General features: G+C 40.7%; 1 protein-coding gene across 1 annotated transcript in view; it reads left to right on the forward strand.

Annotated features, from left to right (window-relative positions):
• The window catches only part of PTDSS1 (phosphatidylserine synthase 1), a 77827-nt gene that overhangs the window by 5241 nt on the left and 47934 nt on the right, over positions 1-24652 (forward strand). Inside the window, exons 2-3 of the mRNA XM_003408404.4 lie at positions 11887-11978; positions 22830-22874. Of these exons, the coding sequence (XP_003408452.1) occupies positions 11887-11978; positions 22830-22874 (137 nt within the window). The remainder of the gene's footprint in view (positions 1-11886; positions 11979-22829; positions 22875-24652) is intronic.

The raw sequence follows: 24652 nt of genomic DNA on the forward strand, positions 1-24652 counted from the left end.
GACGCCTTCAAGTCAGTTTTCAACTTACGGCTACCGCATGTGACAGAGCTGCCCCTATAGGGTTTCCTAGGCTGTAATCTTTACAGAAGCAGATTGCCAGGTCTTTCTCCTGTGGAGCAGCTGGCAAGTTCAAACGGGCAACCTTTCCACTAGGAACTGAGTACTTAACTGTTGTACAACTAGGACTCTTTTCTTCCCTTATGAATTTCCATTAGAAAAAGTCTCCTGATACTGCTGATTCAGTTGTCTCTGGGCTGGTGTCTTTATGTAGATCATGTTCTTTCTGTCCCAATAACAGATGGCCCTGGTTGTCCTTGTTCCCTGACACCAGGAATATTATATAAATGATCATGTATAGCAACCAAGAACTGGGATTAAACAAACCCTGAAGAAGGTGAACAAGGAGAACCTTGTTAAGGTTGCGTCTGAGGGGGGCAGTTTGCATTGATCTTTAACATATCTCTTCCCCATTTACTACTTGAATCATATTTTTTATTTTCTCTAAGCATCTTTTTTTATCTTTTCTTGTCAGGATTTAATATCTCTCATAAGATTGTAAACTTATTGAAAGCAAAAATGTGTCATATATTTCTTTGGAGTTATCTGTAGTAAATAGGTACTTGGGTGACTCATGTATTTGTTATTTGGTTGAGATCGTTCTTGACCTCAGAGAAAAATGCCTAGGAATCGCTGCCTCTGACACTCCTCTTTAGTAAGCAGTCTTAATGCATGTTTATCTAGTTTTAAATAGTTGCGTTTAGCATTTCAAATATAAGTTTATCACCAGAGGAAACATTAATTTATCTTGTGATACAATACCTGGGTGGTATAAATGGTTAAGCAATCAACTACTAGCTAAATGGTTGGCATTTCAAACCCACCCAGAGGCTCATTGGAAGACAGGCCTGGTAATCTGAAAACCCTATGGGACAGTTCCACTCTGCACACATGGTGTCAGCATGAGTTGGAATCAAATCAGTGGCAACTAACAACAACAACAATAACACAATCCCCAGATTTTGGTAGGGAAGTTAGGAATTTATCGATCTCAACTAATCCAGAAACTACAGAGTCAGGCTGGATCACTTCCTCAGCACGTGGCCCTGGCATCCCGTGAAATTCCACTCAGCAATGCAGCAGTCCGTGTTCCATCCAGCCCGAGTCTCGGCCAGCCTGGAGTTGGCCATCTAGCGCAACCTTTCCAGGTATCATAAAAGCTTTAATAGCTTAATAGCTGTCAGAGCTGTTGTCTCATTTCCATTTCTAGGCCTTAGCTCACCACTGCCCTTCTCCCCACAGCCCTGCTCCCCCCATGACCTTCCTAAGACAAAATTGTGATCTCACAGGTCCTCTGCTTACAGTCTAGGTTCCTGTCCTCTGTTGGAAAGCACTGGCTGGACTCTAAGGTCTTTCATTATAGACCTGGCCTGCTCTCTAGCTCCACATACAGCAGGTCCAGACAGCTCACAGGCCGTGCCCAGTGCCAGGCTACAGCCTTGTGCCAGCTGCTCTTTGACTGGAATGCACCTCATGGGTCCTCCTGTCTCCCATCCCCCCTTGAACTCCTGGCCATGTTGGATGGCCGCTTCCAGGACACCTTTCTGGATTGTTCCAGGAAGCACAGAGGAAGGAATGTTTATATACCTCCAAACACTTTTTGTTATGTATCTCTCATATTGTCATGCTTGTTTCTGTAGGACATATATTAATCATCCAGTATTCCCTGTGCATGTTGTTGTTCCTTGCCCCTGACTCTTGGTGAACCCGTGCACAACACAACATTGCCTGGTCCTGAGCCATCACTGTGATCAATTGTGGATTGGACAGTTGTGATCCATGGGGTTTTCACTGGCCGATTTTCAGAAGTAGATCACCAGGCCTCTCTTCTTAGGCCATCTTAGTCTGGAAGCTCCACTGAAACGTGTTCAGCATCATAGCAAAACGCAATCCCCCAGACAAGTGGTGGATGCCCATGAGGTGCATAGGCCAGGAATCAAACCCAAGTCCCCTGCATGGAAGGTGAGAAGTGTAGCACTGAACCATCGCTGCCCCCATTTCTCTGCACAAGACATCTAGTAAATCCGAATAAATTTAGTATAAGAAATCCTTTATCTATTTACCCAAATTAAAAAGAATGCCCTTCTTCTTTAGTGGGTATCAGTTATAGTACTTGACAAGGGTCACCACATTCTATAAATGAAATGAACCAAGTATTCAAAGGTAATACCAAAGCTAGTTAGCTACACTTCACTTTGTAACCCGGGATGGAATTTTCCACTGGAAGAGAGGATCCTTGGGAGTAACTAGTCTCATAGATATGACCCTATTGGATTTGATTCGATGGCAACTGGTTTGGTTTTTTGTTTGGTCTGTGTCTCTGTTTCAAGGACTCATGTTAAAGGTAAATAAAGGAGAGGATGTAAGGGGGAGGGGACAATCACTTTAGCAGCCTGGGAATCGTGTGATGATAATGGCTAAGCACTCTTGCCTGCCTGGCCCCAGGGAGAAAGCTCTGAAGGTTGTGTGAGAGTGAATGGAATTGCATTCTTTCCTCAGGACCTCAGGCCCACTGCCTGGAGTCAGATACTAAACTGACACAGAATCTGAGTCTAAAAGTTTTTGAGTTCAAACTTTTTTTTTTCCCCCAAACTCAGGACTTTCCCTACACTTTTCATGCTTTTAGGACACTCTTACTTCTCTGGGTATTTGCTGGAGGAGTTAAAGTGTTTGAATACTTTATTGGACTTTTAGATATTTGCTGATGGCTTGAATAGGCTCCTGTGTAACCCTCCCCATAGGGACAGAAAAGTCACTGTTGGTGGACCCTGTTGGTTTGAGCTGTGATTCCCCTTCAAGGTACCTGAGTTGCCTGGCCCACTCAGCTATGTCATCTTGCTTATTCTTTTTTTTTTTTAATTGTGGTAAAATATATATAACAAAAAATTTGCCATTTTAATCAATGTTAAGTGTGTACTTCAGGGACATTAATGACATTTGCCATGTGGTGCTACCATCACCACTATCCATTTCCACAAGTTTTTCCTCACCCCAAACAGAAACTCAGTGCTCATTATGCAGAAATGTGGGTGGAAACCCCAGGTTCTTACTTGACATGACTCATACTGGCCAACAAACCGAGAGACCAAGGTGAGAGAACAAAGACGCACCTTCATTTTGTTGTACAAAGAAATGGAGTCAGTCAGTGCCACTGCTGCCAAGATTGCTTGCTAAGGGTGGGCAGGCAGGTTACTTTTAAAGGGGTTTACAAGTAGAGAGTTCATACAAGTTACATCAGCAACAGCCTTAATGATGCTGCGCAGGCAATGGGGTTTGCGTGTAACATCCAAGCAAAAAAAAAAAAGAAAAAAAAATTTTTTTTTTTTAAGTGGGGTTCAAATGTAAAGCTGGGGGGGAGGGGCAAGGGAGAGGGGAGCCCAGCAAAGGAAAGGATTTTGCAACACAATACTGTAGGGGAGGAAGCCAGGCAAAGAATATAGCACTGTGGGGGTTCTGCTCTATAACTCCCTATTCCCCCATCCGCCTCCCACCACTAATAAACTTTTGTGTCTATGCATTTGCCTATTATCTCACTCATTCTTGCAACAGCTATATTTAGAATGCCTGCTGTGTGTCAGGGCTATGCTGAGCCCAGGAGGGTGGTGGTGGGCGGGGCACAAGATGGGACCTATGCCCTCTAGGAGCTTAAATTACAGTCTTGCTGTAAGCTGTAAATTAAGTACGTTCTCTGTTAGTGGTCAGGACTATGCCCTTCAGCATGCTTCAGAAGAACCCCGAAGGTTTAGCAGATAAGGAAGACAACCTGCTTCTCTAAGCTTATATGTTTGTATCATACTGATAACCGTCCTGAAGTGGAGCCAGCAGGCTCGAAGTCTTGCACCTACTTCCTTCCACTCTGCCTGTATTTGTATGTAACTGTGGGCACGATAAATCAAGAGCTTTACTCCCTTCCATCAAGTAAAGGTAACGCTTGCCCTGCTTTCCCCCAAAGAATTGTGAAGCAGTTACATAAAATACCAGCTGGGAGAGTTCCTAGAGAGTTCAGAGCAGTGTAGATCGAGACATTTATTGTTAGTAGTGGCAATAGGCTTAGGAAAGAAGCCAGGGAGCTATCACAGTATCACAACTGAAAGGTGAATTTTTTTGTTGTTGTTGTTGCTGTAAAGCGAAGTGTCATAGTTTAGGAAGAATCCAGAAAAGTCCAGATGGGGATTCGGCTTCTTAGACCACAAGTCCTAACCTTCCCAGGGAGTGGAACCGTATTGCAACCTGCCAAACTCTTCAGGAGACAGTGACAGCTGCAGAAACGGGTTAGTCACGTTGGAACACCCCAAGTAGTACTTGTTTTTGGTTTGTCAAGTTAATCAGACAACTCCAGTGAATAAAACAAACTCCCTTAAGCCAAGTATATGAATTTGTTTTTAATGTCACATTGTCCCGTTTATTATAATCCTCTCAAGAATAAGGGCCATACCAAGTTACAACAATTGGTCTCAATTTGCCTGCAGCAACAGAGGAAAGAGGAGAGTCAGGAATAGGAGGAGGAAATGGAGTATGTGGCTAATTGTCTCCATAGACAGCTGCCTCTTTTGCCCTGAGACCAAAAGAACTGGATGGTTTCTGCCTGCGATTACTGAAAATTTTGATCAAAGATCCTGTAGAATAACCCTGAGACCAAAAGAACTGGATGACTTCTGGCTGCCATTACTGAAAATTTTAATCAAAGATCCTGCAGAATAACCTTGATCAAAAGGGAGAAAACACAGAACAGAATTACAAATTCTTATGGAATCTAGTCTTTCTGGAGCCATGGAGGCTGGATAAACACCCAAAACTATGAACTTTAAATTTAAAGCAAAAATATCCCCTGAAATCTTCTTTAAACCAGACAACAGTCTAGCTTCAGTAGGAGAGAATGTCTGCCTTGAGCATTGTGTTCTTTTAAGAGCTATCTATATGGGATCAAATTGACAACAGCAACTGGAAAGATTAGATGGGAAGCTTAGGGGGCAGTGAGTTTATGTTAATAGAGGAGGAACAATTCAGAAAAGGAGGGTGAGAATGGTTGCACAACTTGAAGAATGTAATTAGTATCACTGAATTGTACGTGGAGAAATTGTTGAATTCTGTTGTGTATATTCTCAACAACAAAAACAAAAAAATAAATGAGTTAATTTAAAAAAGGCTAACCAAAAAAAACAAACCCAGTGCCGTTGAGTCGCTTCCGACTCATAGCAACCCTATAGGACAGAGCAGAACTGCCTCGTAGAGTTTCCAAGGAGCGCCTGGCGGATTCGAACTGCAGGCCCTTTGGTTAGCAGCTGTAGCACTTAACCGCTACGTCACTAGGGTTTCCAAAAAAGTCTAAGAGAAAAAAAAAGGAATAAGGGCCATGGCTTGTTTATCTTTGTGTTCTTCGCACCCAGCTTAGTACCTACCCGTTGATAGGCATCAGCTGGGTGTTCACTAAAGCGTGGGCATAAGTGAAGAGCAGTCAGGCATTGTGAGGAAATAATAACCCTGTACTTCCTTTGTGCCACACTCTGTTCTAAGTACTTTACATGTGTTAAGTTGTTTTGTCCTCACAGGAACCCTGTGAGGTGGAACTGTAAATACCCTGTTATTAAAGAATAGGGAACTGAGGCATAGAGAGGTTAAGTGATTTGCCCCGGGTCACACAGACTAGTGTCATTGCAGTCTGGCCCCAGAGCTTGTACTCCTGGTCACTGCACTGCAGACCTCCTGCAAGGGGAAGGGGAGGGGGAGGTGCAGGGCATGGACTTCGGCGCCAGGCCCTACCAGTAAAATGCAGATCATAATCGGTTCCTCCATCAGAGTGTTGCAGAGATTAAAGGCCCTAACGTGCAAAGCAGCTAGCATGCTGGCAAGGCACAGAATAGAATAGCTGTCCATAGGTACTAGTCCTTGTCTTTTTCCCAATTTGAGCTTTCTGGAGTCACTAGTTTGGCCTGGTAGCCTTTGCAGCCAAGTTCTTTTTCATTACCTCTGGAAAATTTGTCATTGTCAGGGACTGTTCAAGGTGCTGTGGGTACACCCTCTCTGTCCTCAAGAAGCACCTGGCAGAGTGTGAGGCTGGAGCCTCTTTTGTGACTCAAATTTCTTCATAAGCTCACCTGCCCACCTACCCACATCTTTGGGGGCAGAAATGTATTCTTCCTATACTGTATATTTTCTGTTTATCTAAAGGCCTCGCTGTCCATCTGTGATACATTTTTTGTTCTTTTGTCCCTACTTAGACCGATATAAAATCACCAACCTTTCCGACCCACTGCTATTTTAATCGATTTTTTTTTTTTTTCTGAAACTAGGCCATCCATTTGATCAATTGCTCAAATTTTTTAAAATTGCAGTTTCGTTGGTCTCATATCCTATACTTATTACTGATCCCACGTTCTTATAAATTTATCGTTGGTGTAGTTTTCAAGCACTTTGACTAATGGGTAATTTTAAATAGAGACTAATTTGAGATTTATCATAGCCATTTACTTTTTTTTTTATTTACTTAATTAAAATTTTTATTATTTATTTGAAAAGATTAATGTATTCACATTTGCTTAGAATCCAAGATACCAAAGGGTATGTAGAGAAAAGTTTCCCTTCCATTCCTCTCGCCCAACCCCTCATTTCCCTTCTTGGGAGACAACCATTGTCAGCATTTCTTAGGTGGATTTCCAGAGATGTTATATGCAGTTATAAGCAGAAGTTAAAAGTTATATACAACATGTACCTGTCACCCTTTTGCACAAATGGCTGTTTACTGTACCCGCTGTCTGTGCCTTGGCCTTATTAACTTCGTGATATCTGTTAGATTATTCTGTTTCAACAATTTCATAAAATGCTTCATTATTTATGGGACTCTGTAGTACGCCACTGTGAGACTGGGTCATAATTTATTTAATCAGTCCTCTTATGGTGGACATTTAGCCTTTTTCCAATCTTTTGTTAATGCATATATTGCCACAGTGAACAGCCTTGTATATGTGTCATTTTTGCCTAACTGAGATCATGCTTATCGCATAAAGTCCCCAAAGTGGAATTGCTGAATCACAGGGGATATGCATTTATGACTTTAATATGTTGCCAAATTGCCTTCCGTGAAGGTGGTTTAAATTTTCACAGCCACCAGTAACACAGGAGTGCCTGTTCGCCTGTTTCTTCAGATCCTCACCAGCTCAGTTATTAACTATTATATCTTTGTCAATATATAGATTAAAAAGGGTCTCCCAGTGTTCTTTTAATTTGCCATCTCTTAACCACAAATGAAGTTGAGCGTCTTTCCATTTGTCTGCAAGCCATGGGATTTCCCAGTCTGCGAATTGCCTCTGCAAGTCCTTTGCCCTTTTTTCTATGTCCCTTTGCTGTTCTTTCTGTTAAGTGAGTTTGTGGGTAATGATTTGTATATTAGGGAAAGTAGCCTTTTGTCTTCATTTGAGTTGCAAATATTTTTTCAAGTTTTTACTTCTCTTGATTTTGTTACTGATTTCATTGTTATGCACATTTATCAGTTTTTCTTTCATCACTTCTGGGTTTGGGTCATACTTTAAGATGGTCTTTCCCACACTGAGGTTTTTTTTTTTTTAATCGTCCCATCATTTTCTTCTAGTATTTTTATGATTTCTGTTTTTTTAACCTTTAAGTTCACATCATCCGGAGTATATTTTGGTGTAAAGTGTGAATTATGGAATCAACCTTGTTTTCTCAGGCAACTGTTAATACTTTTAGCATCACTTTTAAATTGTAAGTTATTACTTTTGCCCTGGCAGTCTCTCATACCAACCCTGAGTCCAGTTGGTTTAGGAGAACAAGGTAATTTTTTCATGAGCAGCTTGACAGAAGAGAAAGATCATCATCTTCAGAGGCTAGCAGATCTGGTTTCTAATTTTGACTCTGCAGCGTCTTACTTATGCAACCTTGGGCAAGTTACTTAACGTTTCTGAGCCTTTGTTGTATCAGTTGTAAAGTATGGTTGATAACACCCCATTTTGCAAATTGGTTGTGGCAATTACAGCTAGCGTTTATAAACTGCCTGTTCAATGCTTAGCTCACACTTGATACTTGATAAACAGGACCCATTACTACTGTCATCATCATTGATGATATCGGTAGTGTAATGTTGGTCTGAGTGAGGACATTGTGTCCCCATCCCCATGTGTAGCCGTTCTTCAGTGAGACCTAGTGTTCCAGAAATGGAGTGTGGGGCTTCTCTGCATAAGCCAAAAGGTATCACAGGTACCTTCGTAATGATCATGCTGGCATTTTGGGAGTTGTGTTTGTAACCTCTAGGCGGGAGATTTAATATTGTTAGGGCGTGCATTCAAATAAGATCACACTTTGCTGGAAGACAAGTCTGCCTGGTTCTGTGGTTTCGTTTTGCAATCAGGTCTGTAAAGTTGACAGGTTTCTGTTAAGTGATAGTGGCAGTGCTGTTCAGCCATATGATCTGACAAATATGTGATCTGTATCATCTGTAGTCTTATTTCAGATCATTATGTTTGGAACTGTCATCAGTCTGGAAATTATTTAATTGGGCACAGAAAGGTCTAAATTAACTTTTGCTCTTAAATTTGAAGCACTGCTTTTCAGTGCTTTTTCTAAACTTCTCTCAGATGCTGTCTACCTTATTTAACACCCTAGGCCTTTGTCCTTAATTGGGTAATTCGCTATTGTTTCATTGCACACCTCTTCATGTATTTTGAAGCTCTAGAAATACTAGATTTATTTTTTTCTGTACAAATTTCGTTCTCTTCTAAGATTTTTTGACCAGTTTCTTTTCCCTCAGTAATGTTTAATCTTGATTTAATATTTGTCTTTTGAAAGCTCTTTCTGCTACAGTCCTCCCCAGATAAACTCAATCTCTCTTATAATTTTTAAATTTATTTTTAATGGCCTTATTTTCTCTAAAATATCTCCTTCCATTCTGTCCCATCTCATGTTTTCTGCCTAATCATCCTGCATTGTTTTAAAAATCCACAAAGTGAAACACTGAATCCCCATCTCCCAGCTTCTCAATAATTACCAATAATTCAGAAGATCTTCTTCCTGTCTTATATTTCCATTTTCCCTTTTTTGTTCGCCTCTCTTGAGCTCCAGATGTTAGTAGACTCTTTTTTATGTAAACTGTCAAAGCACGATTCTTCTCCACCATTAACGATAAGAAAATTTCCATTTGGGAAATTTTATTGTTTTTATAAAACCTTCCACCTTAATCAGTAGTCAGGCCACAAATAGCTATAAAGTGCCTACTACGTGCCATGCTCTAAGAACACCGTATGGGAGTAATTCCCAGCCTCTGGTAAGTTTATTTTCTAGCGGTGAGATAGATGATAAACATAAATCAACAGATGGACTCATTTCCATGACTGGTTTTGTGGAGAAGATAAATATGGTATACAGTAGAAGTGACTAGGCACAGAGAGGGGAGGCTCAGCTTCTGTCTACCATGTTTTTGCTTCTGTCCTGATTTTAAGTCTTGTACTTATTTTGTTTTCTCTTTGAACTTTATTTTTACCGGTGCTTTCTTATTGCCGAACATTTCTCACCCCGTTCATTCATCTTTTAGAAACCAACTACCCATCTGTTATGGCTTGCATTACGTCTCCCCAAAATATGTGTTGTAAATCCTAACCTTTATGCATGTGTTATAATCCCATTTGGGAATGGGTTGTCTTTGTTATGATAATGAGACAGGATTAGTATAGGGCGTTTTGAGTTAATCTCTTACAAGATATAAAAGAGCGGATTAGGACAAGCAAGCCAGCAGAGATGATAGAAGAGAGATGCCAAGCCACATGAAGATGACTAGGAGCAGAATCTCAAAAGGCTTCCTTCACAGCCAACAAAGAAGGCCTTCCCCTAAAGTTGGTGCCCTGAATTTGGTCTTGTAGCCTTCTATATGGTGAGAAAATAAATTTCAGTTTGTTAAAAGCCATCCACTTGTGGTGTTTCTGTTATAGCAGTACTAGTTAACTAAGACAGAATTATGTACCAGGAGTGAGGTGCTGCTCTAACAGATACCTAAAATGTGGAAGCGGTTTTGGAATTGGATATTGGGTAGAGGCTATAGAAGAGCTTTAAGGTGTCTAATAGTAAAAGCCTAGATTGCCTTGAAGAGGCTGTTGATAGAATTATGGACTTCAAAGGCAATTCTGGTGGGGGCTCAGAAGGAACTGAAAACTATAGAGGAAGTCTCTATCATCTTAGAGAATACAGATGGTGCCAGCAATGGGAGGTTGCTAGAAATGTGGATGTTAAAAGTGCTTCTGGTGAGGCTTTAAAAGAAAATGATGAACATGTGATTGGAGAATGGAGGAAAGGTGATGCTTTTTATGCAATGGCAAAGAACTTTTCTGAATTATGTTCAAATGTTTGGTGTAAGGTAGAACTTGTAAGTTGATGAACCTGGATATCTGGCTGAGGAGATTTCTAAGCAAGATCTTGAAGGGACCATGTAGTTTCTCATTGCTGCTTATAGTAAAATGTGAAGGAGAGAGAGGGACTTAAAAATGAACTGTGAAAAATGAAAATAGAACTTAAAAATTTGGAAGGTTCTTTTGTACACATTAAGGACACGTGTTCTGGAATGTTCACCAAGGAGGTGGCTACACAATCTTTTATTAAAGAGTTTCAGCCGGTGACTGATAGATCTAACCAACAACAACAGCAGAAAACCCATCAGTTTAGACTGAAGGGGACAGAGAAAGAATGAAAGTAAAGGACACTGTCTGCCTCTTGGAATTCTACAGGCAGGAAACAGGCCAAAGGAACTACATCTGTTGTCCTTTCTAGAAAAAAAAAAAGATTGTCCCTGGAGCAACTTGGAGATCAGCAGAGCTGTTGGATGGAGCCTGGGAAGCAGGACCTTCTTAGTTTCAAAGGGTGGGGCCACAGTGTCCTGGATCTAAAAAGATTCCGAAGTTTCAAAGAGTTGGATCTTCCTCAATTTCGTTTCAGAGTGTGGGGCGGCTGTTATGGATTGAATTGTTTTCCCCCAAAATATGTGTTGTAAATCTTAACCTTTATGCCTGTGGCTATAATCCCATTTGGGAATTGGTTTTCTTTGTTATGTAAATGGACAGGATTAGTGTAGGGTATGTTTTGAGTCCATCTCTTTTGAAATATAAGAGAAATTAAATAAGCAGGGGAATGAGCAGAAATGGGATAAGAGAGATACCAAGACACATGGAGATCTCCAAGGAACCAGGAAGCAGAAGCTGAAGAGACAAGAACCTTCCCTCAGAGCTGACAGAGAGAGAAAGCCTTCCACTAGAGCTGGTATCCTGAGTTTGTGCTTCCATCTTCCTAAACTGTGAGGATAAATATGTTTGCTAAAGCCACCCACTTGTGGTATTTCTGTTGTAGCAGCACTCGGTAACTAAGACAACATCAAAAGAAAAAAGTTATAATCTCGTTAATTGCTTTCTTCCTTATAATCTTAAGTTTCCTTTCTGATTCCTAAAAAATATCTTTGCCAAGACCTATGTTGGTACTTTGGCTTTGTTACTTCATGGAAATCACCTTTAGTTAGTCTTAAAAGCAAAAGGCATTTCCCCAAGATGAACCTTACCTTTTGACTTCCTGGATACTTTTTTTAAAGAACACTGATTCTTAAATGCTTGTCTGAGTGTATTAGTGTGTAAACTTTCCAGTTGCCTTTCTTAGAAGAACTAGACTTTATTAAGAAATTTTGTTATTTTGGGAAATGAGTGAATAATAAGTTGTGTGTCTAATGATTTTGCTCTGCAAAATAAAAAGTTAGCAATCCTCCAGTTTTAGAACATGGAACTCTGACTCCTAGATTTACTACTTACATCTGAAGATGAATTCTCAATGTTGTTTTTCTATTTTCAGGGATGATTCTGGTCCAGAAGACAACATCTGGAAGGGCATCCTCTCTGTTATTTTCTTCTTTCTTATCATCAGTGTATTAGCTTTTCCCAATGGTAAGTGATAAAAAAAAAAATGTGATACATAATGCTTAATCACATTTCTTCTGTGCATTGTGCCCTTCTGGCATTTTTAAGATGTGTATCATCTGGAAGAAGGAGCTAGAAAGCAGAATTAAAAAAAAAAAGTCTGACTCTTGCATAGTAAGTAGCCAGGGACGCACAGTCTCTAGGGGCAGACTGTCCATTCTGCTGCTTCCTAGCTATGTGACTGTAGAGTAGTTCTTGAGCCTCTTTGTGCTTCAGTTTCTGTTTTGTAAAATGGGATAACAGTAGGAACAGTTGCAAGGGTGAACTGAATTAGTATATGTTAACTGCTCTGAGCAGTGACTGACAAACTGTAAGCTCTCAATAAATGTAAGCTGTTACTCTTGTTGCTATTTTTGTTATCACTGGAGTAATGAAATACTCTATTACTGCTGAGTTACTCCTTTTTGCTAAGGACAAGCTCAATGCTGTAATGAGTATTACTTAAATAATTTGTTGTCCCATGTGATCTTTTATCACAATAAACTCTCTTTATTGATTATGGCTTTGGGATATGAATTTTCATCAAGTTAAAAAAAAAAAAGAAGATAATCATTACTGTGAATTTTACCACACCATCGTGACTATGGAAACGCTGGTGCCATAGTGATTAGGTGCTACGGCTGCTATCGGCAGATCAGATCCACCAGGGGCTCCTTGGAAACTCTATGGAGCAGTTCTGCTCTGTCCTATAGGGTCACTGTGAGTTGGAATCAACTTGACAGCAATGGGTTTGAATTTTTTGGTTATCATGACTATAGTTAGGCAAAGCTTTTAAAAAAAATAGTAATTTTGGTATTCTGTCATATTTAAAATTCATCTCTTTCCTCTTAATTGTTCCTTATAAGTTGCTTTATTTTTTCTTATTCTCTCTCAGTACCTTCTCCCTAGAATATTCTGTACTTATTCTCTGTAATCACTTCTCACTCTTTATAGCCTATTTCTTTTACATTTATACTGTTTTGAAATTATTCTTCAGCCTTTCTGATGGATTATGTTCCATAGGCCCCTGTTCAGGCTTTAAATATCATGTTTTAAAATGTATGTTTCTTCTGTACCCTTCTGTGCTATTTAGTAGAGCACAATGAGCAATATTATAAGTTCACTATAAATGTTACTGATTGCTACTTGTAAGTGTACCATAGTAAGGTTTTCGGGCCTTAAAGATGGTAGCAGTAGAATTTTGTTCTGATTCTTACTTATGTAGCACTATGTTTGCAACAAGGTACTGGTAGCCTAATAATCACAAAAGGAACCTTCAGTAAAATTGTGGCTCTCTGAATCTTAGGGAATGAGTCATTCTAGATAGCCAAGTTATTTGGGTAGCTTGGTTTAACTATCCAATTGCTCAAACTTTTACCTGAACAATTTTCAGTAAAAACCTTTTAAAGTATGAAAACCTGCATACTTTATACAGATAGTACATAGTTTGGTCCTTCCATGATGACTGAAGGTTCTGAGAGTGCATAATAATTGGGATACAAAGATGTACATTATGTGGATAAATTGTAGAATGAATGAATATTGACCCTGCTATAGAACTTGTTTTCTAGGAAGAGCCCACAGCGTCAAATAGCTTTTTGGCTACTTGCTGCCGAAGCTTCTTTTTTTAAATGAGAGTTCAAGTAGCGATTTGCCAAATTTTCTTTCCCTCCCACCTCCAGCACACACACACAGTAGAAATACTAGAGGTTTAGATTTAAAGGAGAATTTGGAGATTATATAGCCCATCTCATTTCAAAAACACCATGTTGGACTGCAGGGCCGGTGGCCAGTTGCAGCATAAAGCATTATACACACATTGGTACCACCTGAGGCTCTGGGTGGTTCCCCTGAGCTCTGGATCCTGGCCTTTTCATACCAAGGTGATATAAGACTACAGCTTAAAGCAAGGAGGTGGTGAGCTCCATCTCAGGTCAGATACCAGCACAAGGCTGACCACCACCAAAGTCCCAAGAGCAGGTTTTGGAAGTTTGAAAAGGTGAGTAGGTAATAGTGATTGTTTTCCTCTCCTTCCCTCCCCAGTATCCTGTGAGTGTCTGCTGCTTGCTTCTCTGTCATCACTTGAAGCTATAACTATTATTGGTCTGTGTCTTCTATCTCTATTTCTTTATTATCCCTTCTCTTCCTGTCCTATCTCATTTTTGTCCCCGTATTGGTTTATCAGAGCACAGTCCAGGCTCAGGAAACTGATCATTCCAAAGGTATCAGGTATATTCTTTAAGTCTTTGGCTTTCCTTTGCTGTGTTAATTTCTTAGTTCTCAGAGGTTACTTTTTTTTTCTTCTTTGTAATTTAAAAAGTTTTGTTGTTGTTGTTGAGAATATACACAGCAGAACCACTTCAACAATTTCTACGTGTACAATTCAGTGACGTTGGTTATATTCTTCAACTTGTGCACCATTCTCACCCTCCTTTTCCACAGCATTCCTCTATCATTAACATAAACTAACTGGCCTCTAAATTTTCTATCTTTCAAGAGTTGCTGTTGTCAGTTTGATCCCATATAGTTCTAAAAAAAAAGCACAATGCTGAACGCAATTGTGTTTACTAGTTAAGCTAAACTATTATTTGGCTTTAAGAAGACTTCAGGGGATATTTTTGGTTTAGGTTTAAAGATTATCTCAGGGCAGTAGTTTTCGGTGTTCATCCAGCCTCCACGGCTCCAGAAATTCTGGATTCCATGAGAGTTTGAAATCCTGTTCTGCATTTTTTCCTTTTTGATCAAGAGCCTTCTGTGGAATCTTTGATCAAAATGTTCGGTAACGGTAGGTCATCCAGTCCTTCTGGTCTCATGGCGAAGGAAGCAACTGTCTATGGAGGCAGTTAGCCACACATTCCATTTTTCCCTCCTATTCTCTGACTCCTCTTTCCTCTGCCACTCCAGGTGAATAGAGACCAATTGTTGTGCCTTGGATGGCTGCTTGTAAGCTTTTAAGACCCCAGGTACTACTTAAGGAACTAGGAGGTAGATCAGAAACACTAAACAGGTTATTAAGCCAATTAACTGGGATGTCTATTCCATGAAACCATGACCCTAAATCTCCAAATCAAGAAACCAAATTCCATGAGGTGTTTGGTTGTACACAAACAGCCTAAGCAGCTGCTCTTTTTGTTGTTGTTATTGTGGTGGTGAATATATCTATCACACAACTTTTGCCAATTCGACTTTTTATAGGTGTACAATTTGTTGACAACAGCTACATCAATCAGCTGTGCAACCCTCCCCTTAATCAATGTGAGTTTTCTATCAACATAAACCAAAACTCAGTGCTCCATCATCAGAGGTTACTTCTTCATGGCTTTGAAGGTTTCTTTCTTTCTTTCTTTTTTTTTTTCCTTACTACTTCTGAGTCTATAGCCCTTTTGGAAGTCTGAGAATTCAATAGTCTAATCATCTATAGTTGTCCCTTCAATGAAACTTTTTTTTTAGTTTTGGGGCTTCATTAGCAGATGTTTTCCATAAGGTATGAAAGGCACTGAATGTTGGGTGATTAAATCTGTTTGACTTCACATTTTTTATGATTTCTGCTGTTTTTTCCTATAGTCCCTAAAAGTCTATTTAACCTGCACAGTCTCTGCTGTGGATTTGTGCTTCCGTTTTCCTTTTGGAAAAATAAAACTTAAGCTTGTTTTATTCTTGTCTCCTCCTGTGTGGACTTTGTGATGCATACAAAGGGGGATGGGGGAGGGGACACAGAGCTCATCTAGTGCAGCCTGCTCAGTTTACACTTGGGAAAGCTGAAACCCAGGGCACCCAAGCTATCTAATGTCAGCCTGGTGTTAGAGCTCTGGGTCCCTGCATTTTCATGTACTTGCTGTTGCCCCGGTCATATCTTAAATTAGGTCTATTGTGATATATTTTTTCTCCGTCTTCCAATGTAGTTAGTGTGTTTCTGTCACCCTCTGTTTTTCTTCCCGTTTGTCAATCTCCTGCTTTCCTTAGGTACCTGTACCTAGGGGGCTTTGGGTCTTGCACATGTGTGGTGGTTGTGTCTACACTACTCTGTTGCCCACATGTTGTTTGGATCTGGAGGTGGCTAGCACATTGATCAGAACCTCCCTACCTTCTTTTTTTCCTTCTCTACTCTACCTTACCATCCTTATTCCACGTGCGCACACGTGTGCACATACAGCTCACATGCCCAAAATAAGATTTCAGATAGGTACTGTAGTCAGGGAGGGGACTACTTAAGGGCTTCTTTTGAGTAAAGCTAACATGTTTACCTAGATTGTTGTCTAAAAATTCACGTGTTCACGCTTTATGTAAGATTAGTAAAGCTATAATTTTTCCACATTAAACAATATTGTTACTGAATATTTCTAAATTAGGGGTGACTTTGAGAGGTCACCTGTTAACCAAAAAGTTGACAGTTTGAGTCCATCAGCCGCTCCTTGGAAACCCTATGGGGCAGTTCCACTCTGTCCTATAGGGTCACTATGAATTGGAATCAACTTGATGGCAATGGGTTTGGAAGTTGTAGGAGACATGATGGGGGAACCAAAGCCCCTTACTTGGAATGACCACCAGGAAAGGGTGCTCATGGCTGTGGGCAGAGCCAGTGCCCTGACTGCAGGCCTTTCCAGGAGCCACGAGGCTGGTGGCTGCTTCTCTGAGTGGAATGTACACACCTCTTCTCGCCTGTCTTACCACCTTATTTTCCATTTTCCCCACCCTTGGCACATATTCTCAAATTAAGTAATAAAAATGAATAGGAGAAACAGAGCCCAAAATTTGCCTTCTCCTTCAAAGGAAGTTTTGGAGAAGTGCCTGCAGTGAATATTCATTCCCAGAAATGATTGTGTTTTGGCAACTTCATATGCACTTATCCTTGACCTAATAAAGACGGCCCTGCATGCTTGCATGTAGGCCTAAATATGATTGTATCCATATGTCTCCTATATATGAATCTATATGTGCTATGTGGTGAAAATGGTCAACTGCCACAGGAAGAGGGTTGGGAGATGCTTTTTGTACAGAGTCTAAGTAACAAAGAAGACTCTTGACCCTCCCTGTAAGATTCTATATAGTTAGGATGCTTTTGGCTTTACGTGATGTAAAACTCATTTCAAAATAGCTTAAGCAAGAAAGAAGCTATTTATTTTCCTCTATAACAAGAAGTTCTGAGGTAGAATGGGTGGTTAATTCACCAACTCAGGGACATGTGAAGACCCAGGTTCTTCGCCTCTTTTTGCATTGCTGTCTTCAGCATGTTGGCCCTCTCCTCTGTCCCGCTGCCCAGATGATCTTGAGATGTCTGCTACAGCCCCGGACATATGGTACACAGTGTCCAGTGGAAAAGAGGTCACCTCCATGTGTATCTTTTAAGAGTGGGGAAACGTTTTCCAGAAACTCTCCAGCAGACAGACTTGCCTGTACATTTCTTGGGCTAGGATTGGATCACATTGCTTCCTCATCCAGTACCAGGGACAGGGACCTTACAGTGCCTAGAAGAAAAGGCACTAGAAGAAAAAATAAATGGGGAATAGGATTATCTCAATTGGTTTAGAATTTACCCCTGAGTTATATGGGGGAGGGGTTGACACGGAAACAAAATTTCTTTAGGTGAGCAACAGGGTTAGGTTCTAAAGTTTCTGTCTTCCTTCCTATGGAGAAGAGGGAGAAGTTCTGAGGTGACACCAGGGGGAGGTGGGGGAGTCCAGAGCTCATTTTTATGCTTCTTCTCTTCTGCCATTTTCTCCTCTCCCATTGTCTCCTGCCATCTCTTCTGGCTTCCTTAAAAAATATATATATGTGTGTGTGTGTGTGTGTGTATATATATTCATAGCGACCCTATAGGACAGAGTAGAACTGCCCCATCAGGTTTCCAAAGAGTGTCTGGTAGATTTCGAACTGCCGACCTCTTGGTTCTCAGCCGTAGCTCTTAACCACTATGCCACAAGGGTTTCCGTATATATAGATATATAATTTTTTTTTTTATGTTCATGTCATTATAACAACTGACACTCAAGTGTATCATTTTAACTATACCACTGTATCACTGGAGTGAAATTTAGAAACCTGGAGTGAAATTTAGAAACCTATTTGAGCCTCCAGTTGGCTATGAGATTTCTTTCAACAGGTGACCTGCTAGTGTACTTTTCTGGCTTCCAAGGGCTTCCTTGAACCTCACTCCCCTTCCATCCTGCCCTGCTGAAAACAGCCAAACCTTATCTGTACGTTTAGTGCCTGGCCCACAGTAGGCTCTCAGTAAATGTATATTGCATTAAGTAATGAATCTGCCAGGGGAAAAATTTGTGGAATTAGCCCTTTCTTTTACTTGTCTGCGAGAGATACACAATTCAGCACTTCTTAAGGGTATTTTGAAGAGACCAAAATACTGGTATCTCTTGCTTTTACTAAGTTTATCCCCTATCTGTCCGTCCTCTTCATTTGAATTCTCTAAGCTAAGACAATGCTAATAAATCTCCACAAGGTTTGAATGAAATCCAGAAGGTTCACTTACTATCTTCTGAATTTAAATAGACTAAAAATATTCTGTTCTCCTCCATTCTCTATCCCTGCTCCACTTCTTTTTTCTTGGGAAGGAGGGGACAAAAAATCTTTCTTAGGTTTGAAATTTGCTTGGAGATAATTTTATTCACCTTTCTTAGATTTTCTTAGAGGAATTAAAATTTGAATAAGATGTGAAGCTGACTAAGAGAGCCTTCCCAGGGGGGCCTCTGGCCAGAGGATACAAATGGGTAGGTAGCTTTTGGAGAGGCAACTTCGCCTTTTGCTAAGAAGGTTAAGAGTCAGAATCGACTCCAGGGCGGCTAAGAGCAACAAGGTTAAGTCTCTTAATTATTCATATCTATAACTGCGGGTCCCTGGTGGTATAGTGGTTAAGAGCTACAGCTGCTAACCAAAAAATCAGCAGTTCAAATCCACCAGCTGCTCCTTGGAAACCCTACGGGGAAGTTCTCCTATGTCCTATAGGGTCCCTATGAGTCGGGATGATGGTAACTTTTTTTTTTTTTTTAATCTGTGACTGTTTCTGCTGAATCAAACAATCATCTTATTTTCTAACTTCTGAGGTAATATTTTAAATGCTAGCTCATCTCATGACAAATACTTTTGGTTTCTGTTCCTATTGATATTAAGCATTCTCTTAATATCTGATTGAAAATTACGTATTGTGGTATTTAGAGGTTGATAAAGAAAATAAAACGTTTTGCTTTTCAATGTGCCTTCTAAGAAAAACCATTCTCCAGAACAAAACGGCATTTGTTTTTGCATTGTTGCCCCAAGAAGCCTTCACCATTTCTCCTGCATAAAGAGATGAACAACTGAACTAAAGAGCCAAGCTCTTGTTGTTGTCATTGTTAGCTGCCACTGAGCCAGCCCCCGACTCTTGGCGACCCCATGCACCAGAACAAAATACTACCCAGTCCTGCACCGTAGTCACATTCGGATTGCAGATCAGATCATTGTGATCCTTAGGGTTTTGATTGACTGATTTACAGAAGTAGATCTCTAGGCCTTTTTTCCTTGTCCATCTTAGTCTGAAAGCTCTGCTAAAACCTGTGCAACACACAAGCCTCCACTGCCAGACAGGTGGTGGCTGCATTGGAGGTGCATTGGTCTGGAATCAAATCCAGGTTTCCTGCACAGAAGGTGAGAGCTCTATCACTGAACTACCAATCAAATGAGAACTAAAGCATAGATAAGAAGCACGCATCCCGGCCCCCATGGGAGGCACGCCATTAGTGAGAGCACACCTAATGATCTCATACTGTAACAAGAGAGAAAGAAGAATTCTACATTTACAAGACTGCTGAGAAAATAGTCCGTTGGGAAATAACCATCTGGTGAAGGCATTGAGAGAAATGAATGTTCGTACGACACTACAGGAGGTGTTCATGTTCCTGGGCAGGTTCTCGCCATGGAAGCAGGAGGTCACCCTTTTGCATTTCCCCTCACTCTGAGGATCTTTGAAGGTGACTTTCCTGGAGTAGCCAAATGTGGGTGATCTAGGCAACGCGGATGTAAGCCTCAAAGTTTATAACGTAGAAAAATGCCAGCCTCATCCTTGATTTTTAAAAAGTAAAATAATAATTTTAGCAATATTACTGTCTTTGATTGTCGAGATGGCACTGTTAGTGAATAATGCTAGTAGAATGTACTTCTTAAAATACTGTATTAAATACAGGGTTTCTTCTCAGGAAGAAGTAGGGGATTATATCAAGCCTCACACTTTGGGAGGAGGCAGAGTAGATGACCAAAATAAAGCCTGGATTGGGTTTTGAAGTTAGCTACTGACCTGAGGCTTCGAAAGGGTCATCTTACTTTCTAAGGCCTTTTGTAGGCAAACCGATTCATCTCTTCTGCGCATCATCTCCTGCTTGCCTTCACTGCAGTTCTCCTTCTCTTGTTCTCTCTAATCTTGCTGGTCGATTCCTCACTGCCAAAGCAAATGAGTCTTAAACCATCCCCCATTCCCTTCCTTCCTACTGAACCAACTCTAAACACCTCTAACTTATTTCTCTTCCTCACTCTCCTGGCCCTGCAACCAGCCCTAGCTCAAACCCGCAGACCCTCCCTCTGTGCTTTCTCCCTCCTGAGCTGACTAGAGCCTGATAGCATTTACAAGGAAGTACATATGTGTAGAATCTGACAGACCTGAGGTGGAATCCTGTTCACCGTGTGACCTTGGGCAAGCTGCTTATGCCTCAGTGTCCTTATCTGTAAGGTTAGAATGATGCTAGCACCACATCATGGAGTTGTCAGGAGAACTAAGAAATGACGTGTGGTCTCATCCCAGAGCCTGGGGCACAGTCAGAGCTCAGGAAAGTTGCACTATTATAATTATTATTACTAATGAGAATGTCATTATTTATATGATTTTAAGTGTTGCTTGGGCATGGAATTCTGTTGCAAGCCAGGTAATTGGCCCTAAAATATTAGAGTTTTACCTTCTAGAAGGCCACCATAGAAAAAGCTGGGGTCCCATGTTATGTCTGAGGTTATTTAATTGTATTGATGAACTTATAATTACCAGATAGCCATCATTAAATAAATCACTCATGGTGGCAAGTAAAGAGCCATCAGCCTAACACAGAAAAGAAAATAACTTAAAAGATGCCAGTGTTAGCCTTCAATTTTCTAATGACTTTTGAAGAAAAGTAACCATGTTATTATTCAGGTTTATATGCTTCACTGTGCCTTTCTGAGAAAAAAGCAGCTGATTTAACAAGAAACACAGGTATTCCTCACTGTCTGAACCCTCGCTTTCTGAACTCAAATAGATGGGGGTAAACTTTTAGATGAATCCTTCACTACTTGAGACCTCACTACTTGCCATTCAAAACTCAGGAATGAAATTAATTTGGGTAATACAGAATATAGATAATATGGAACCTAACTCATCTTCTGAATTCTCACTGTCTAAACCCAGGAACTGAATAGATTTGGATGGTAAGAGATACTTGTACTGATTTTCATAATATGAGCTTGACTCATAGAATGTAGTTAACATGTTTCAGTGCAGTCTTTTTAAGAAGACATAGGCGGTTTTAGAATGAGTTCTAGAATAAAAATTAAAATGTTATGTTTATATCAGACAGACTTCAAGGTTGCAAGCAACAGAAGCTGACTCTGTTGATTGAAGAGCCTATTAAAGGATATTGGTTGGCTCACAAAATCGTTGGGAGGGCTAGAAAACTGGGTTCCAGGGTAAGCTTCTAAGAACAGGCACCACACCCAGAACTGGTCTGATGATGAAACGGCCGCAGGGAGCACTGGTTGCAGTCTGTGCTGTACTCACTTCTGCAGGCACTAAATGGAACTGCACTCCACTGTCACCAGTGCTGGCGAGAGAGGAAGCACTCTCTGTACTTACCTCTAGTGTCACTAGATCCTGAGGCCAAGTCTGGCTCGGATGCAACTGAAGGCCCAAGTCCTGGTAATAAAGAAGGCTGGGAAACAAGGTCTTGGTTCTCTCCTGGGGATGTGGGATCCATAACGTTGGCAGTTCTCCAAATGCAGGAAGGCTGTTCAAAAGGTGTGGGCAGCTACAATAGGACAGGTGCCCACTACAGCAGTACGTTTCAATATTTGCCTTATAACCCTTCAATTGATGGTAAATCGATTCAGTGGTTTGAGGCCCACCTTTCTTTTGTTTTTGTTTTGTTTTAATGAAATAGAAGAGGAACTATTGGTATGTCACTTGTAGTGAGGGTAAGTTTTGTCCTGAGACACTTTTCCTTCAGTCGTCTGGAGTCTGTGTCTGTGACCCTGAGCTGGGTTGCCATGTAATGGGTATTTTGTTGCCACGGGTCGTGATCAAAAGCTGCTGCACTAACATGCTCAGTGCTCATAGGGTTTGTTTCCAATCACTCACCACTCCACTTGTTTTCAAATCGCACAGTATTTCTCTTTTCTCTCTTTCTGTCTCTCTTACACACAGCGAGGCTTTCCAGAACCCTGGATTCCAGGGTAGCTGGGAGATTTCACTTGCTAAGTTGCAATATGTATTGTAGAAACTTAAAGCCTACCCTGGGAACCTACTCATTGTTATAATATTGTTTCCATGGGAAATTATGTTCTGAGTTATAAAGAAAAAGCTTTAAAAAAACAAACAAAAAAACCTTATATTTGGGAAAGTGCTGCCTGTTATGATTGTGGAGATGTGTGTTACCATGTTGATTAAGCATGTCAATCTAGACTTTGACCTCAAAGTATTTATGTTAAAAAATATATATAACCTTAGAAAGGGTTTTGTTATCCTTATCTATATGGAAATCAATAGTGCTTTCTCTACTTTTCGTTTCCTCTGTTTGAAAGTAATTCATTCTGATTCCGTATGTTATCTCTCTGCAGGTCCATTTACTAGGCCTCATCCAGCCTTATGGAGAATGGTTTTTGGTGAGTTTCCACTAGTAGATTTGAAAAAATACATTTTAAATCTTTTTCTGTGTATGACTATAGCAGTTTTACTTACCGCCGTGTAGTTAAAACTTTATAGCTTTTTTTACTTTTTTGGGTTCGTACTATGTATTATTTAATTAAAATTCTTTGCCATAAAATAAAGCCCTGGTGATGACTTGTACTTCTCTTCCAGGTGAAGTACACCCACCCCTTACTGTGCCCTTGTCTCTTAGCATACACAGGATTTGACTTGTTTTGTCTTTTTCCTTTATGCTTCTCCATGTTGCTGTTTGCTAGCGCAAGCTCAGATACACGCTGTGAGCACATCTGTCAGCATCCAGGAAGGGGTGGAAACTCAGCAATCCAATTTCTTCAACCTTATGGATGAGAAAGAGCTTAGAAAGGGGGGAAGCCTTTAGACAAAGAGCCCCAATAAAGGAGCCTTATTTTCTGCTGTATGGTTGTTGTTGTGAGTTGTTAGTTGCCGTCGAGTTGATTGCAACTCGTGGTGACCCAAGTGTGCAGAGTACAACTGCTCCATGGGGTTTTCAAGGCTGTGACCTTTCAGAAGCAGATCACCAGGCCTGTCTTCTGAGGAGCCTCTGGCTGGGTTCAAACCATCAACCTTTTGGCTAGAATTTAAGCACTTAACCACTTACACCACCTATGGATTCCATGCCAGTATTATTAATATCACACAAATGAAACAATCCCCTGGGTGCATTTAAAATAATTATTCAAAACTTTGTCTATTTGAATATTGGCTTTGTCTTGCCTAAATAAGACATCAAATGAATTATTTTAGGTTTGACAAATACAATCTCATGTGAAAATGGAAAAAGACTCTAAAAATTGATATTTCACTAAAGGTTGCCTGTTTTCCCTTTCAACCTTCAAAGCTCCTAGATAAATCTCATTGTCTCCTTGAATTCATTGATGAACCTTCTGTCACTGGCTCAGTAGGTATTCACTGAGTCTTGTGGGTGGTAGGTACTGCTCTGAGCATTGAGGCCTCAGGGGAGAGCAGACAGACAGGAGCCTTTCCTCCAGGAGCTGACCTCCTGGTCAGGGGGAAGGAGGGCAGCTATAAAGAACAAATCATTAATCAAATGATCCAAAAATATCAGGTGTTGCTAAGCGTTAGGAAGTTACGTAGAACTGCATGAGTTGATAGTAACTGAGTGATGCTTTGGCTTGGGTGGTGAGGGAAGGCTTGAGCAGGTGACATTTAAGCCGGAGCCTGGGTGCAAAGAAGGATCAAACCATGCAAAGGTAGTTGTTGGGGTGGAGAGTAATCCCAGGCAAAGGAGAAGGCTACTGAAATGGTCCTATGGCCAGAAACAGTTTGGTGAATTCCAGGCCGTTGTGGCCAGAGTGTAGTGGGCCTGGGGAGAGTAGGAAAATAGAGGTTACCAAGTAGGATGTAGATAGAACCCAACAAGGCCGGTGGGCCAGGCTAAAGAGTATGGACTTTGAGGGCAGTGGGAAGTCATGGCAGAGTTTTCCTCAGAGGAATGACCTGATTTCATTTATATTTGTGAGAATAATCCTGACCGTATCGTATTTGCATTTCATGGACTTAATACTGCTGTTTGACGTTGTAAGTTACTTTGGGCTCCTGGTTACATCTGAGTTTTTCTTTTTTCACATGATCCATGTATGTAATGAACAGTTTCGTTTCTTAACCTGCAGTCTTTTTTGGGCTCGTGGAGTCCTTTGATAATTACCGAAAACTGTAGACCATTTCCCAATACACACACCTGTGCTTACTCATG

This window comes from Loxodonta africana, chromosome 14 (assembly GCF_030014295.1).
Source record: "Loxodonta africana isolate mLoxAfr1 chromosome 14, mLoxAfr1.hap2, whole genome shotgun sequence".
NCBI classification, from domain to species: Eukaryota; Metazoa; Chordata; class Mammalia; order Proboscidea; family Elephantidae; genus Loxodonta; species Loxodonta africana.